At 36.6% G+C, this 18,152-nt stretch overlaps 1 protein-coding gene across 1 annotated transcript; it reads right to left on the bottom strand.

Annotated features, from left to right (window-relative positions):
• Positions 1-530: 530 nt before the first annotated feature.
• LOC121428639 (sialidase-1-like) lies at positions 531-17,307 on the bottom strand. The gene is made up of 6 exons (XM_041625404.1): positions 17,210-17,307; positions 15,065-15,251; positions 13,431-13,693; positions 12,546-12,728; positions 11,367-11,586; positions 531-1,084 (listed from the first exon to the last, which is right to left on the bottom strand). Exons 1-6 carry the CDS (start codon positions 17,273-17,275, stop codon positions 870-872), a joined length of 1,134 nt encoding a protein of 377 aa, XP_041481338.1. The 5' UTR covers positions 17,276-17,307; the 3' UTR covers positions 531-869.
• Positions 17,308-18,152: the final 845 nt, after the last annotated feature.

Consider the following 18,152-nt stretch of genomic DNA (forward strand, 5'->3'; position numbering starts at 1 on the left):
CAATATTTTGGTGAGAATCAGCAAATTATATCTCTTTTTTATTTGAGAGTCAGAGTATAAATGATATAAAGATTACTAGTCAGATTAAGATTATATACATGTAGTTTATCTCACCTTGAGAATCATGAGGAGTGTTTCATGTAAAGTTTTGTCGATGATATTTACTGACTAATTTGCTATTAGCCAATCAGCTGCAAGGATTTCAGTAGCTTATAACAATAGTCTGTGAAAATCAATGACTCTTCGTTTCATGAAATGCTTCTCAGGTTTAATCATTCAGACTCTTCTACTAATTGACTAAGTATTCTCAGTATTATGAAAATAAATAATCTTTTACCTATTATCTTCATTAGAAAAAAAATTTGGAGCTTGCGGTCCAGTGGATCAATCTCTATATTTTGAAACAGAGGAGCGCGGGTTTGAATCTCGGCCATGGCATATTTTCCTTCAGCAAGAAATTGATCCTCATTGTGCTGCACTCAACCTAGGTGAGGTAAATATGTACCCGGTAGGACTTTTGAAATGCTCAAGAGTGTATTTGTTCTCATTTCATAGTGACTGTACGGCAGACCAGTGATGGCCTGGTGGTAAGGTCACTGACCAGCAATCAGTAGATCTGAGGTTCAAATCCTGCTGGTTCCAACAACTGAAATTGATCAATGCGACCCTATTTACTGGGTGCAAGCCAGAAACTGTATTTTCAGTACAATGGAACTTCCCCAGCAAGCCTTAAACATTTGAATCAAATTTTGTCACAATCAAGAAAATATACCTGAAAATATAATCTGAATATATCACTTTCTCAATCACAACAAAACAACATTCATGTAATTACACCATTCAGATAGACATCTTGGGGAAAACTGTCACTACAAATCTCCCGTTATGCTTATTTTAGCAAGAGAGAGGGTCTCTGTTGCGGATTTCTGTCCCTTCTCATACAAGATATAGATATACTTGCTCTCTTGAAGGTTATTTGGGATAGCCATCATGGTGCTGTAACCACTAGCCTTAGGCCAGACTGAGAGGGCGCTAGCCCAGGTTGTCCCGTTGTCGTAGCTCCAACGCAGTGTCAGGTTGATTCCTGCCAAGGGGCAAAGATTTTAAGAGTTGTTACATTCTTCATGGTTTGATAGAGTATTACAAGAATTTAAATGTCAAGGGGTGGGTGTATTTTAAAGCTGTTTTTTTGCCTACGAGCGACTTTATGATGAACTAGTGACCCTTTCTTCAAAACTAGATCAACGCCAATTGAACTCTGGTGTGCATCACTTACCACAAGAAAGGATCACTAGTCGTTTGTAAAAGTCGCTCGTAAGTTCCAAACAGCTTTATGAAACATCCAAAGGAAATATGTAAAACTTATCTTTGGGAAAAGCTATAACAAGTAGCGCTTCTAGATTTTCAAAACAATCGTGGACTTTAAAACTAGGTGTAGTTTTCGCATGTACTACGGGGAAACTCTCTACAACGCATCAATTCTTTTGAAATGCAATGAAAATCACAATGGAGAGCTGAGAGGCTTTTGCCAAAAATGGTGGACTGGGACAGCAGATCATCCAAAGAAGTGAACTGGATGAACAATTGCAAATATGTCATTGTCCAGAGTCAAGAGATTCTGATGCTGTCCCGGTCCACAAACTTTCTAACAAACATTGTGATTTGACTTGCATAAAGGAATCGGTGTGTTGACGAGAGATTCCCTGTAGTAAATGTAAAAAGTTTGGACTTACATACTCCAACACCAACATCGTCAATGGAATCATTTATTTCATTACCTCTTTATGTTTTACACTTATTGATTACCAGTTATCTGTTATTTTTTTATTATTTCATTTATTGATTTGTTGTTTGTATGATTGACATTAATTACCTCTTAAAATTGTACATTTATATATTCATACTTTGTTTCTATAGATTTAAATTGATTATATTGTATTTGTTTTATTCACATTCTGTTTGAATTGTAAAGTGCTTAGAAACTGTTTTGTAATAAGCGCTATATAAAAGCTCCATATTATTATTATTATTATTATAACCAGCTGTTGATGCTGGAGTGTGATACTTTACGCATCAGTACAAGTATTACTACACTCGTTCTTTTAAACAGATTTATCATTACCCCAGTTATTTATATTCTGTCCTACCTACACACAACAAAAAATTTCTCGACTTCATGGAGCATTCCAGCGAGATTTTCCTAAGTCTCAAGCTTGCCATACAGTATAGCCATTGCGATGAACCTTTAACAAAATCTGAATGGTAATGCAATTACCTACATGTAAAACATAATATTATTAGAGTCCTTTTTTTCCTTGCTCTCAACACAAACACTGAAGCACTGGTGTAAGGAGCTTGATTCAACACCCTTTCCTTGCTCTCAAAACAAACACTGAAGCACTGATGTAAGGTGTGGATTCAGCACCCTTTCCTTGCTCTCAACAAAAACACTGAAGCACTGATTTATGGAGTTGATTCAACACCCCTTCCTTGCTCTCAACACAAACACCAAAGCACTGATTTACGGAGTTGATTTAGCACCATTTCCTTGCTCTCGATACAAACACTGAAGCACTGATGTAAGGTGTGGATTGAGTACCCTTTTCTTGCCCTCAACACAAACACTTTCCTTGCTTTCAAAACAAACACTGAAGCACTGATTCAAGGAGTTGATTTAGCACCTTTTCCTTGCTCTCAATACAAACACTTGAACAAAAGTGTAGGGCTTGATTCAAGCATCACCTCAACAAACACTTAAGCCTTGGTATAGAAGGTTGATTCAGCACCATTTCTATGTCCTCAACACAAACACGAGAGCATCAATATAGAGGCTCATATCAGCACTGTTTTCTTGCTTTTAAATAGAAATTGCTTGATTCAACACTCTTTCTTAATGTCAACACGAGTACATAATCATTGATGTAGGAGCTTGATTTAGTACTTGTATAAATTTGCTTCTTACACAAACACACTTGGACATAGGACTACTGTTGTAAGTTAGAGCAATTACGGGATCGGAGTTCGGTTCGGAAGTTTTGCTCCTAAAATCGGAATCGGTTCGGATATCGGATCGGAAGATATTCAAAAACAAAAAAATACATTAAAATTTGTATGTGGCCGGCGCGTGGACAAATGCGGCACGCTACACTGATGGCAGAGTTTGTTTTGATCTCCGACAAAAGCGGAGGAAGAAGATGATGAGTTGTTTTGATCTCCGACATAATCGGAGGAAGGAAAATAAGATAATGACGTTCCAGCGAGCGACACTACCGCCGATCAACGATAGGCCTCTTCTTTACAACATCGTGGTGATGGCGGAGTCCGTCGTGAACTTTTAGAGGCCGCATTACATACCGAAAAGACGCACTATTATCCAAAGTTGTTTACGATGATATTCACCTTCTCTACAACATCGTAGTGATAGCGAAGGTAATCGTAATCTCAAAAAGATCGCATGACCTCCCGAAAAAGACGCATTATTATCAAGAGTTGTTTACCGTGATATTCACCTTCTCTGCAACATCGTAGTGATGGCGGAGGTAATCGTAAACTCTTAAAGGTCGCATGACCTCCCGAAAAAGACGCATTATTATTCAGAGTTGTTTACCGTGATATTCACCTTCTCTACAACATCGTAGTGATAGCGGAGGTAATTGTAAACTCATAAAGGTCGCATAACCTCCCGAAAAAGACGCACTATTATCCAAAGTTGTTAGAGATGATTTTCACCTTCTCTACAACATCGTAGTGATGGCGGAGGTAATCGTAAACTCTTAAAGGTCGCATGACCTCCCGAAAAAGACGCATTATTATCAAGAGTTGTTTACCGTGATATTCAACTTCTCTACAACATCGTAGTGATGGCGGAGGTAATCGTAAACTCTTAAAGGTCGCATGACCTCCCGAAAAAGACGCATTATTATCCAGAGTTGTTTACCATGATATTCACCTTCTCTACAACATCGTAGTGATGGCGGAGGTAATTGTAATCTCATTAAGGTTGCATGACCTCCTGAAAAGGACGCATTATTATCAAGAGTTGTTTGCCGTGATATTCACCTTCTCTACAACATCGTAGTGATGGCGGAGGTAATCGTAAACTCTTAAAGGTCGCATGACCTCCCGAAAAAGACGCATTATTATCCAGAGTTGTTTACCATGATATTCACCTTCTCTACAACATCGTAGTGATAGCGGAGGTAATCGTAAACTCTTAGAGGACGTATAGTCAGATAGTCGTAAATATTACCGCGCATGTCAGCGTGTTCAACTAAATCTTATTTGCCTATGCTTAAGATCAAAACACATCGTCTTTTCGCTGTTTTTCTTCCTCCATTTTTGTCGGAGATCAAAACAAACTAGAATTTTAATTCGTCATGAGGACGAATTAGGTGATCTGTCTCTGATTCTCTTGATCATGAATACAATCTACATGTTAATTTAGATTAATATGATCATCATGATGAAAACTAACTCTGTCATTCTGAAAAGAATGTGTTGATAACTTGAAAATCGAGAAAAGGGAAAGTTATGTGACAGATATATACAGTATCATGATATACATGCATTTTATATTTTAATATGCAATATTCTAACTTTTATACTGAAATGGGGGTTGGTTATATGATTGAATGACAATACCCAAGCACCTTACCGACTTATTATGTAGACAAATCCAAGTAGAAATCCTCCAATATAATTTTCCAGTTATTGTACGATCCTAATATTTGACACGAAACCACACAGATGTTATAAGAAAACTGACTTGGCTAGCACAACGTTCTTTTGGATTTTTCATTTTGGTGAATAACAGAAAAAACGGTAGTACAAAACTTGTATATGAGATGGAAGATACAATGTAGATTATAGCGTTTGCTCCAAGTGAGATAGAAACCCACAAAAGTATTAAGTTGACGACGTTCACAAAACTCATGTTTACTTGAGAAGAAAACTTTGATAAGTGTGTCAGAAAGGAAAGTTGTAGTTTCCATCCGTCTTGTGATGATGTAAAAAAAAAGCAGAGAGAGAGAGAGGGGGAGATTGAGAGAGCTAGGTTAGATATCAGAGACTTCATAGTGAGTGACAGGTCAAAGGTGAGTGTGCTGTTTACCATCAATAATGACCACTTTGACAGGCATATTGCCAAGGACTCTACACATAAGCAAATTAAGAGGATCTCTTATCCAATTTTGCAAGTAAAATAAAAGGATTATCCAGGCATCTGATTGGAAAATAAATGCAACATTCCGATAGCTTAGAATCTCAGCTACAACATACTCAAAGCTCAAAGAAATCCGTTTAAATAAGATAGAGATATGGCTCGCGAAATAGAGAAATGTAGAGTTTGGTTTTGAGAAAAAGTCATTTCCCATAGAGATTGCACACAAAATGAGCGAAAATGACATGCCTCTATAACTTGCACTTTTTTAGGATGATCAGTTCCTTTAAAAGTGAATAAAGGCATCAAATTAGAAAGAGTATGTCCTCAGCTACAACATATTGAAAACTGAGCGAAAATTGACCAATATTTACAGAGTTAAAGTCAAATTTGCATAATTATAATGACGTCATAAGTAGCAAAATGGGAATTTTGAGTTCCGACGCCATTTTGATGACGTCATGATAAAATTTCGGGTCAAATGCGACATGAAATCACATCTCCCATCCATACTCTATTCGAATATGAAAAAAAAAATGGGGGTCAACGGACTACTTTAAAAGCTATAATGAATTTTATATAGGCATGTTTTTGCACATATATTGTCTATGTTTAGTGCGTGCGTGCACGCGTGCTGTAAACTTTGATGGAGGCTAATTCCTTTATTACTTGTCGTAGAAGGTTGATCAAGGTATCAAATTGTTCAGAATTATATTATCAGTGCATTGATATAAAAAAGATGGCGATCCTATGTTTTATAGTGCCGTTACGCGCGAGAACGCGCGCATAACCGTGCGCGCGTGCAAATTTTCGAAATGCTTAAAATGACCTGATTCGTACTCTGCTTTGGTCAAAAAGTGATTTTGAGCATTTTAAAATTTTGACGCGCGCGTACGCGCACGTCATGACCTTTACATGACCTTTGATGGCATGGGCAGTTGACCCTTGACCTGAAGTACATGTGATGTAAATATTGTTAATTTTTTATAATTGATAATGAAGATATGATTGATAATGTGATTTTACAAAATGGCGTCTAGATGACGTCATGATGACCTTTTGACCTTGAACTTGCTTTATACACATCACATGATAAGTCCCCATATCTGATGATATTTTGAAGATAATTGATGATGTAGATTTGGAGATTTTGTGCTAACAAGAAAAGGGCGGAAAAATAAAAATAAACTAGAATTTTAATTCGTCATGAGGACGAATTAGGTGATCTGTCTCTGATTCTCTTGATCACGAATATGATCACAATGTTAATTCAGATCAATATGATAATCATGATGAAAACCAAAATATGTTGATAGCTCTTGCAATTCGGAAAAATGAGTTGAAGCGGGGGTTGGTTATAATTATGATGAAATGGTAATAAGCCAATCTCCACTTACCGACAGACAATCATCCAATATATCAGAAGTGTTTCAATTATTGTATGATCCCAAAATTTGTTACAATATACGCAAAATCGCACAGAACCTAATTTGGCTAGCACAACCGGTATCTTGGATTTTTCTCTAGGTGAAATGACAGAGAAAAGGGGTAGTATGGACTTGAATATGAGATGACGTAGAAGACACAATGTATGAAGTTTGCTTCAGGTGAGATGATACCAGCCCACAGAAGTAGTAATTTGAAGACGTTCTCAAAACATGTGCCTCCTAGAGTAGAAAACTTTGATAAGTGTGTCAGAAAGGAAAGTTGCAGTTTTGTGATGTAAAAAAAAAGAGATAGGGCAGAGAGGGAGAGAGAGAGGTAGAGAGAGAGCTAGAACCAAATCAGAGACTTTATATATAGTGAGTCACAGGTCAAAGGTGAGTGTGCTGTGAAAGATCAAATACTGACCACTATACTGACATGTACAATGCCAAGGACTCTACACATAAGCAAATGAAGAGGATCTCTAATCCAATTTTGCAAGTGAAATAAAAGGATTATCCAGGCATCTGATCGGAAAATAAATGCAACACTTCCGATAGCTTAGAATCTCAGCTACAACATACTCAAAGCTCAAAGAAATCCGTTTAAATAGAATAGAGATATGGTTCGCGAAATAGAGAAATGTAGAATCCGGTTTTGAGAAAAAGTCATTTCCCATAGAGATTGCACACAAAATGAGCGAAAATGACATAACTCTTTAATTTGGATTTTTTTAGGATGATCCATTCCTTTAAATGTTAATATAGCCATCACAATAGAAAGAGTATGTCCTCAGCTACAACATATTGAAAACTGCGCGAAAATTGACCAATATTTACAGAGTTAGAGTCAAATTAGCATAATTATGATGACGTCATAAGTAGCAAAATGGAAATTTTGAGTTCAGACGTCATTTTCATGACGTTATGATATAATTTCGGGTCAAATGTGACATGAAATCATATCTCCCATCTATACTCCATTCGAATGTGAAAAAAAAAAATGGGGGTCAACGGACTACTTTAAAAGCTATAATGAATTTTGTATAGGCATGTTTTTGCACATATATTGTCTATGTTTAGTGCGCGCGTGCGCGCGTGCTGTAAACTTTGATGGAGGCTAATTCCTTTATTACTTGTCGTAGAAAGTTGATCAAGGTATCAAATTACTCAGAATTTTATTACGGATGCATTGATATTAAAAATATGGTGATCCTATGTTGTATAGTGCCGTTACGCGCAGAAACGCGCGCGGAACCGTGCGCGCGCGCAAATTTTTGAAATGCTTAAAATGACCTGATTCATACTCTACTTTGGTCAAAAAGTGATTTTGAGCATTTTAAAATTTTGACGCGCGCGTACGCGCACGTCGTGACCTTTACATGACCTTTGATGACATGGGCGGTTGACCCTTGACCTGAAGTTAATGTGATGTAAATATTGTTGATTTTCGATAGTTGATAATGAAGATATGATTGATAATGTGATTTTACAAAATGGCGTCTAGATGACGTCATGATGACCTTTTGACCTTGAACTTGCTTTATACACATCACATGATAAGTCCCCATATCTGATGATATTTTGATGAAAATTGATGTTGTAGATTTGGAGATTTTGTGCTAACAAGAAAAGGGCGGAAAAATAAAAATAAATAAATAAAAAAGAAAATTCGTACGAAATTAATAGTTGATCTGTCGATTGACAGATCACCTAATAAAGAAACTAGAATTTTAATTCGTCATGAGGACGAATTAGGTGATCTGTCTCTGATTCTCTTGATCATGAATACAATCTACATGTTAATTTAGATTAATATGATCATCATGATGAAAACTAACTCTGTCATTCTGAAAAGAATGTGTTGATAAACTTGAAAATCGAGAAAAGGGAAAGTTATGTGACAGATATATACAGTATCATGATATACATGCATTTTATATTTTAATATGCAATATTCTTACTTTTATACTGAAATGGGGGTTGGTTATATGATTGAATGACAATATCCAAGCACCTTACCGACTTATTATGTAGACAAATCCAAGTAGAAATCCTCCAATATAATTTTCCAGTTATTGTAATCGTGTCAAATCCTAATATTTGACACGAAACCACACAGATGTTATAAGAAAACTGACTTGGCTAGCACAAACGTTCTTTTGGATTTTTCCTTTTGGTGAATAACAGAAAAAACGGTAGTACAAAACTTGTATATGAGATGAGGTGGAAGATACAATGTAGATTATTGCGTTTGCTCCAAGTGAGATAGAAACCCACAAAAGTATTAAGTTGACGACGTTCACAAAACTCATGTTTACTTGAGAAGAAAACTTTGATAAGTGTGTCAGAAAGGAAAGTTGTAGTTTCCATCCGTCTTGTGATGATGTAAAAAAAAAGCAGAGAGAGAGAGAGGGGGAGATTGAGAGAGCTAGGTTAGATATCAGAGACTTCATAGAGAGTGACAGGTCAAAGGTGAGTGTGCTGTTTACCATCAATAATGACCACTTTGACAGGCATATTGCCAAGGACTCTACACATAAGCAAATTAAGAGGATCTCTTATCCAATTTTGCAAGTAAAATAAAAGGATTATCCAGGCATCTGATTGGAAAATAAATGCAACATTCCGATAGCTTAGAATCTCAGCTACAACATACTCAAAGCTCAAAGAAATCCGTTTAAATAAGATAGAGATATGGCTCGCGAAATAGAGAAATGTAGAGTTTGGTTTTGAGAAAAAGTCATTTCCCATAGTCATTGCACACAAAATGAGCGAAAATGACATGCCTCTATAACTTGCACTTTTTTAGGATGATCAGTTCCTTTAAAAGTGAATAAAGGCATCAAATTAGAAAGAGTATGTCCTCAGCTACAACATATTGAAAACTGAGCGAAAATTGACCAATATTTACAGAGTTAAAGTCAAATTTGCATAATTATAATGACGTCATAAGTAGCAAAATGGGAATTTTGAGTTCCGACGCCATTTTGATGACGTCATGATAAAATTTCGGGTCAAATGCGACATGAAATCACATCTCCCATCCATACTCTATTCGAATATGAAAAAAAAAATGGGGGTCAACGGACTACTTTAAAAGCTATAATGAATTTTGTATAGGCATGTTTTTGCACATATATTGTCTATGGTTAGTGCGCGCGCGCGCGCGTGCTGTAAACTTTGATGGAGGCTAATTCCTTTATTACTTGTCATAGAAGGTTGATCAAGGTATCAAATTGTTCAGAATTATATTATCGGTGCATTGATATAAAAAAGATGGCGATCCTATGTTTTATAGTGCCGTTACGCGCGAGAACGCGCGCGTAACCGTGCGCGCGCGCAAATTTTTGAAATGCTTAAAATGACCTGATTCGTACTCTGCTTTGGTCAAAAAGTGATTTTGAGCATTTTAAAATTTTGACGCGCGCGTACGCGCACGTCGTGACCTTTACATGACCTTTGATGACATGGGCAGTTGCCCCCTGACCTGAAGTTAATGTGATGTAAATATTGTTGATTTTTGATAATTGACAATGAAGATATGATTGATAATGTGATTTTACAAAATGGCGTCTAGATGACGTCATGATGACCTTTTGACCTTGAACTTGCTTTATACACATCATGTGATAAGTCCCCATATCTGATGATATTTTGAAGATAATTGATGATGTAGATTTGGAGATTTTGTGCTAACAAGAAAAGGGCGGAAAAATAAAAATAAATAAATAAAAAAGAAAATTCGTACGAAATTAATAGTTGATCTGTCGATTGACAGATCACCTAATAAAGAAAAAAGAAAATTCATACGAAATTAATAGTTGATCTGTCGATTGACAGATCACCTAATAAAGAAATAAAGAAAAAAGAAAATTCGTACGAAATTAATAGTTGATCTGTCGATTGACAGATCACCTAATTATCACCAATTATCATCATCATCGTTTTGTTCTTCCCCGATTATGTCGGAGATCAAAACAAATCATAATCTTCTTCTCCACCTGCCTTTCTGCTAATATCGGAGATAAACACAAATCATAATTTTCTTCCCCTTTATCTTCTTTTCCTTCCACCGCTTTTGTCTGAGATCAAAACAAATCACCAGCGCATTTTGAAGGCAAACATGTCGCCACATGTTTTTTTTTTTTCTTGTTATGTTTTGGTTTTTCCGATCCGATTTTTTCCCCACTGGTCAAAAATCGGAGTTCGGAAAAATGTAGAAAAAAGGGGAAAATCGGATCGGATCGGGAATTGGAATAAAAATCGGTTACAGCATTACATAGGACCCTATCCAACCTTACACCGCATCAAAACCAGTATTAAACACCTGGGCTGGTATTCAATACTTAAGCTAGAATTTCAAGTATTTTACCCAGTAGTTTGCTCAAGTAAAAAAATACTTTTCCATCTTTTGTATTCAACTGTATTTTTGGCTAAATAATTTGCTTATAGTAATATCTAAGTCAGCTGCCTACCAGACTTAAGCTTGGCTTGGGTGTAGTTTACAAACATGAAACGCACAGTCATACACTCAGTGCACAGATGTTATACATACATTGCGCATTATTTGGCTCAAACTTCATGATGTCACAATGGTAATTAGTAAGTATTTTGCTTAAATATGGCTTGATAAAGTAAAATACTTAGATGTGATCTGAATACGAGTTTAAGCATTTTGGTTAGCCAAGTAAAATGCTAAGTAAATACTTTAAAAACAAAAATTAATACTTCCAATTGAATAATGGCCCATTACTTGAAATCACTGCATGTACCGTACTTACTATGTAAATCATCCTCTGGATTGCTGAAGAAGAGGACTCCATGGTGATAAAGAATAGAAGCCGCTACAGTGGGGTCAACGAGGGTCGTGTCAAACCGAAGGTCATCCGTCTTGAAAGAATCCGCTCCATCGTAGCTCATGACGACCATTCGACAGTGGCAATGGTACTGGTATTGGTTCCTTACGTTGACCATTATGGAGCCATCGGGCAGTTCCAAAGGCTGAAATATTCAAATTGATGTTGGAAATTACACAAGTCTGATTGTGGATCGTGAAAATTGAAATATTTAATGGGTGACCGTCTTTATCATTATCATCCAAATTTTCATCATCATCCCCCAAATCACCATCAACAAAACCATCATCACCACAACCACCATCATTATCGTCAACATCATCATAAATAATCATCTTCACCACCACCACCATCATCATTACTATCATCATAATGATCACCATCATCATCATCATCATCACCACCATCCTCATTACCATCATAATCATCATCATCATCCTCATCTCCATCATGATCACCAACATCATATTATCCTCATAAACACTACCTTTATCATCATAATCATTATCATCCTCATTATCATAGTCATGACCATTATCATCTGTCATCAGCATCAGCATCATCTCCATCATCATAATCAGCATCATCATCATTCCCATATCATCATCTTTATCATCTTCTTCATCACCATGATCATCATCATATAATCATCACTCTAACCAACTTGATATGACATACAAACTCATATAAATCTGATCCAACAAGCCGCGTATTCATCTGGTACAGAGTCTCCTTTGATCTTGTCAGTATTGTAAGGCATAATCATGATACTTCCATTCAATCAATCATCATTACCATCATCATCATCATCATCACCAACACCATTATTATCTTCCTCATATCATCATCATCATCACCATTATCATCACCATCATATAAAGCCCCATCAGCTCTATCTTCATTGCCATCACGACCTCATCATCAACATCATCATCATCAACATCATCATCATCACCACTATCACCACTACTCTCACCATCATCACCATAACCACCAACACCGCCATCACCATTATTATCTACATCATCATCATCCATCACTGTCACAACCACCATCATCGTCAACAACCATATCACTCTAATCAACCTGATGTGGCATACACACCTGGCATTCATCTGGTACAAAGTCTCCTTTGATCTTGTTGGTGTTGTAAGGAATGCTCTTGATACTTCCACCATATCTCCAGGTGTCCCCATGGTCATCACTGAGCAGGCAAAACAGGCCGTCACCAGGCAATGTGCTATGACCACACAGGATCAGCCTTCCTATATGAGGTGCATGCTTTTTCTGTTTCATATATCACAGAGGAAAATAATAGATTGAAACATAAAAAATGTATTAAGATAGCTAATCTAAAATTAAAACAGCAATGGTCATTCGTGCTAGTGATGTTCAATCTTCCTACACTGATTCATTTCGGCTACATTAAAACCTTCAGGGTCCCGTTTCATAAAGACTAATTATATAAAAAATTACACAAATTCTATAACAAACTTTACCATCAGCCAATCAAATTGAATGATTTCAGTAGCTTTAAAGTTTTTACAAATCTGTTATTGTAACAAGTTTTATGAAACAGGCCCCAGAAGTTACTTAATCCTACTGATGAGCGACATTTTAAATTACGCTCTTCAAATTAGATGTGACCTTTATTTCAACACAAACTATTGAATAGCACAATTTGAAGGGTAATAATAATCATAATAATTGGCATTTATATAGCGTCATCTATCTAGAAATATTTTATTCCAAGGCATGTTGTTATTATTATTACCCTGGCACTAGCTGGAGCTGCCTTTCAGCGCTCATGCATTCAAGGGAACCCATTCAATTCACCTGGGTTGAGTGCAGCACAATGTGGATAAATTTCTTGCTAAAGGAAATAACCCCATGGCTTGGATTCGAACCCATGACCCTCTGTTTCAAAGTCAGAGGACTGATCCACTGGGCCACAATGCTCCACAAGAGTACCCTTGGCCTGATGCTTACCTGAATTCCATAGCCAGGACCACCAGCAAACATCTTGGTACCGACCTGTTTGGAGACGTTGTAGGGCTGCGTCCAGGTAATGCCATCGTCAGTACTCTTGATGTAGTACTGGGTTGAGATGTTGCACTGGACGTAATGCCCACACACCTGGTAGAAGATGAAGATGGTCGAAGTCATGTCGTCCACCAAGACCACGCCCAGATTCAGGCCGTCGACGACTGGTCCATCGTTCAGGATAAACTTCTCTGGCAACCAGGTTTGGCCTTAGAAAGAAATGGGAGACAAAATGCATAAGTTGAATACATGCTTTAGTCAGTGGGGTCAGGAGATCAGTTCAATAAATGTATCATGGATGGATGTGAATATAATAATAATATTCTCAGCCCCAAGTCTAAAATATCCAAATAGTCCCCTGGTACACTTAAAGGGGAATGAAACCCTTGGAACAAGTTGGCTTTTGTGGATACAGAAAAATCAAATAATAAAGATCAAAGCAAGTTTGAGAAAAATCTGACACATAATGTTACGAGCATTTGAATATTGTGATCACTAATGCCATGGAGATCCTCCCATTGGCAATGCAAAAAATAATGGCAATGTCACATGAGAACATCTTTCCCATTGATGGACTATAAAACACCACAAAAATGTCTATTTTTGCTCTTTCTTAAGGTGATACAAACTCTTTATCCATAATGTCTTTGACAATATGGATTACATGCCCTCCTATAGAAAGAATACATGATCTACTTATAGATGTGATAAAAGAGGCATTTTAAGTGAAATATACAGAAAAGTAATAAGAAAGTTGTTCACATGTGACATCGCACATCTTTGCCGCATTACCAATAGGAGGATCTACATTACAATAATGATTTTAAACTTCAAATACTCATAACTTTCTCATTATTCATTCAATTTTTCTCAAACTGTCATTTTTATGTTTTTGCACAAGCTTCCCTGTTTCAAGGGTTTCATTCTCCTTTAACAATACAGCCCAGGTTAGTTAAAATCGCAGTGGAGAAGTGAATTTATTTACCTTTGAAACATTAAGTCATCTCTCAAAGACATGAATACGGACCCGCGCCCCGCTTCACAAGTGCAACCATTTATTTTAACAATTCAAATTGAAAAGAAATTTTAAAAAACTTGCAAAAACGGTACCAAGAATATATACATGAGACAGAGACACATGATTCACATCCCACATTTAGGCAATTCCTTATTATTTTGCCAATTGATATAATAATAATAATACTCAATATTTATAACACACAGTGAATGTTCCATCTCCGGCCTGTTTTCTTTCAGTTGGATATGCTAATTTAAGTAGGTCTTCAGAGGATCTAGTTCTTCTACCAGGGACATAAATTTCTAATTAATCAGACAAGTATTTTGGGGCTAGGTTATAGAGTGATTTATATACAAAAAGAAGTAACTTAAAAATAATCTGTTATCTAATAGGGAGCCAGTGTTAATACTGTACCAGATATATTCACTAAGCATGACACTTTCCATTTATATTCAATGCTCTCATATCCTTCTCTGATTTTTCACTACATTTTTTTATTCATTTCTTTTTTTGCTCAAAAAATTTTGGTTTCTGTGAAATTTTGTGAAATTAAATTAATCACCTTTGTCCTTTGATCTCCTTGTGGCCAGAAACTTCGGTCCTGCATCTCCTCCGCCATTTTTACGGGCTTCACAGATCGCTAGCAGGTCACCTTTAGGGGTGTACGTCAGTAGAGGGATACGATAGATGCCCACATTATCCTCGCCAGATATCCATAACAGTTGCTCCTCCTGTATGACTGGGTTTACCTGAATGAGAAGTAATTCAAATAGAGTCACAGTATTCTAAATAATTTGTTAAGTCCAGGTTTTTAATTTTTATATTTAACCTATTTTCTTTATTTGTCTGGTAGTATAAAGAGTCTCCTACTTAAATTACAATCTTACCTCTTCACAAGACACAATACTGAATGTTTTTAATGAGAATCCTTTTCCGTTATTCCAAGGTTAGCATCAGACCAGTCAAAAAGCCCAATAACTTATTTGCATTCATAAATAGTCATCGATCTGATTTTAACAGCTGATTTGTCCTTAGCTTAGCTGGAAGTTAAATTATTTAAAGTAGTTAGGTTAGCTAAGGTGTTGAGTTTAGAAAACTGGTGTTAGGTTTTGCAAGTAAAGCGCTTCAAGAAATTTTAATAGGCGCTATAAATCATTATCATTCAAACTGTTTTTATTCTGAAAAAAAAAACTTGTAGGTTTGCACTTTGCAAGGATGCATGATGGAAATAATCAGACCAAAATAAAAGAATTTTTCCATGAAATTGGCGACCATTCTTCACCAGATAATTTCAGATACATTTAGCCAACAGACTTCACAACATCGCTTCGCAGCATTGCTAGGCAATGTATTTGTCAATAGAATAGATGTTTCTAACAAGTCCTGCATCAGGAACAACCTCCTACGGTGGAAACTTAACCATGAAGTAGTACTAGTGTCCAAAATATTGAAAATCGCCAGGAAAGAGCCTTGTAAGCATTCTAGAATTATCAATGAGTGACCAAACCCTGTGAAATGATCTCTTATTTCCACTTACCATCTAACAATGAAACCTTTGGAACAAGATAGCTTGTGTGAAAACAGAAAAATCAAAGAAACAGATGAACGAAAGTTTGAGAAAAATTGGACAAACAATGAGAAAGTTATGAGCATTTCAATATTGCGATCACTAATGTTTTGGAGATCCTCACATTGGCAATGTGACAACGGCGTGTGATGTCACTTGTGAACAACTTTCCCCATTACTTCAGTATATATTTCACTTAATCTGCCTCTTTTATCACATCTATCATTAGATCATGTGTTCTTTCTAAAGGAGGGCATGTAATACAGATTTTTAAAGAATACATCATGGACAATGAGTTTGTATTACCATAAGAAAAAGCAAAAAGCAACATTTTTGGGGTATTTTATAGTCCATCAAAAGGAAAATATTTTTTTAATCCAAGTTGGCAGTCAAACTGCCAACTTGGATTAAAAAAATACTTGCATCTGCCGATAGATATCAGGAATCGCAAAATATTTTTTTTATCGATAAATATCATATAAATTATTTTATGATATTTATCAACCGAAACAAATATTTTACGAATCGTGATTTTTATTGGCAAATGCAAGTAATCTAAGTTGCAGCTCTGCACGCGTGTTACCGCGTGTGTATCTAGGTATCAATAACAAAAGAAATCAAAATGGCCGAATAAACAGACGGGGTAAGTGAACGCTCTTGCTCTTTACTTCTTTCAATTTCTATCATGATTAGAAAACGAAAAGTGAAAAATAATTAACCAAAAGGGAGTAAACATAAAACTTGCCCATGTACATAACTTTGGGCCAAAAACTAAAACTAAAATTGGTGATTTAGGTCTAGGTTCAACACGGGTAATCCTGTCCTATACGGCCTACGGAAAGGCATGAACAGTAAATCCAGGCGTTAGTGGGGAGTGACTCCATACGTACAGTATATAACTTTCACTCCCAAAACGCCCCAGGCTACACTCACGTACCCATGAATGACCACGCCGCCTGCTGGGCTCCGGAGCTGCGGCCTGCGGAGCCTTCGGCGGCGGTACTGCGCAGCGGAACAGAGGTCTGCGAGATTGCGACGACAGGCTCAACAAAATAAAAGTTCGACAAAGCAACGATTAGAATATATGTCACTGAAATTTTATAAAAAATATGAATAAGATTTTAAGACTCCAGTTCTCACCTGTATACTACGCGATGGTACAAAATAGGCGAATAACACTGCAAGAAACGGGAGAAACTTTGCCATCTTGTTGAGAATTCAGCTCAGCTCAGGCTCGGCTCAAATGGGGCTTCGTCATGTGACCGACACCAGTCATGTGACACATTCTCACTTCATAACAGAGCAGAATACCAATTCGGAGAGATTTTAAGGGTATTATATCTCACTGATTTTAACGGAGATAAAATATTTTATTTCATCTGAAATAAAATGGATCTCAGAATGCCACCCCTGGTAACCAGCAGCATTGCCTGAAGTTGGTATTTTTCTCTCTCTCTCTTTTTAAGCACACCCATTTTCCGAAAAAGCTGGTGACGGCACTATACAGTGCGTATCAAAAAAAAAGTTTACACTTAGAAAAAAAATCCTGACGACTTTTCCACATTTTAGCATTGGTACCGATCCATTTAAGCAATTCCGATATAACTGTCGAAAAATATTTCCGCTTGAGTGGGCACCACTTACTTTTGGAAAGTTTGTGAAAAATGATTTGTGCAGAACTTTGAAATAGTTATGCGAATATAAAAGTAGACCTTAATCATGAAGAACACGTGGATTTTAGCCAGTAAATTGATTTGAAGATATCTTTTACGTTTTTAAACTTGTTTCCTTACCCAAAACACTTCGAAGAGTGCATTGCACCTCATCCCATTCCTCCACACACTGAGGCCTTCGTGACGATTTTTGCTTTACACTGAGCTGTGATTAACATGAAATGGCTGAGGCTTGATTTTTATTTTGTTAATCATTGTCAAGCTTGGAAAAAGTGTGGAGGAACAAGTATTAAATGAAAAATAAAATGTAAACCCACTTTAAATGTTAAAAACTTAGTGAAAAATGCTTGAGATGTCTGATATAACTTTTGTTCAGATTCAGTTACGTCCTCAGATCCAGCCGGCACAAA

Source organism: Lytechinus variegatus, chromosome 15, assembly GCF_018143015.1.
Source record: "Lytechinus variegatus isolate NC3 chromosome 15, Lvar_3.0, whole genome shotgun sequence".
NCBI lineage: Eukaryota > Metazoa > Echinodermata > Echinoidea > Temnopleuroida > Toxopneustidae > Lytechinus > Lytechinus variegatus.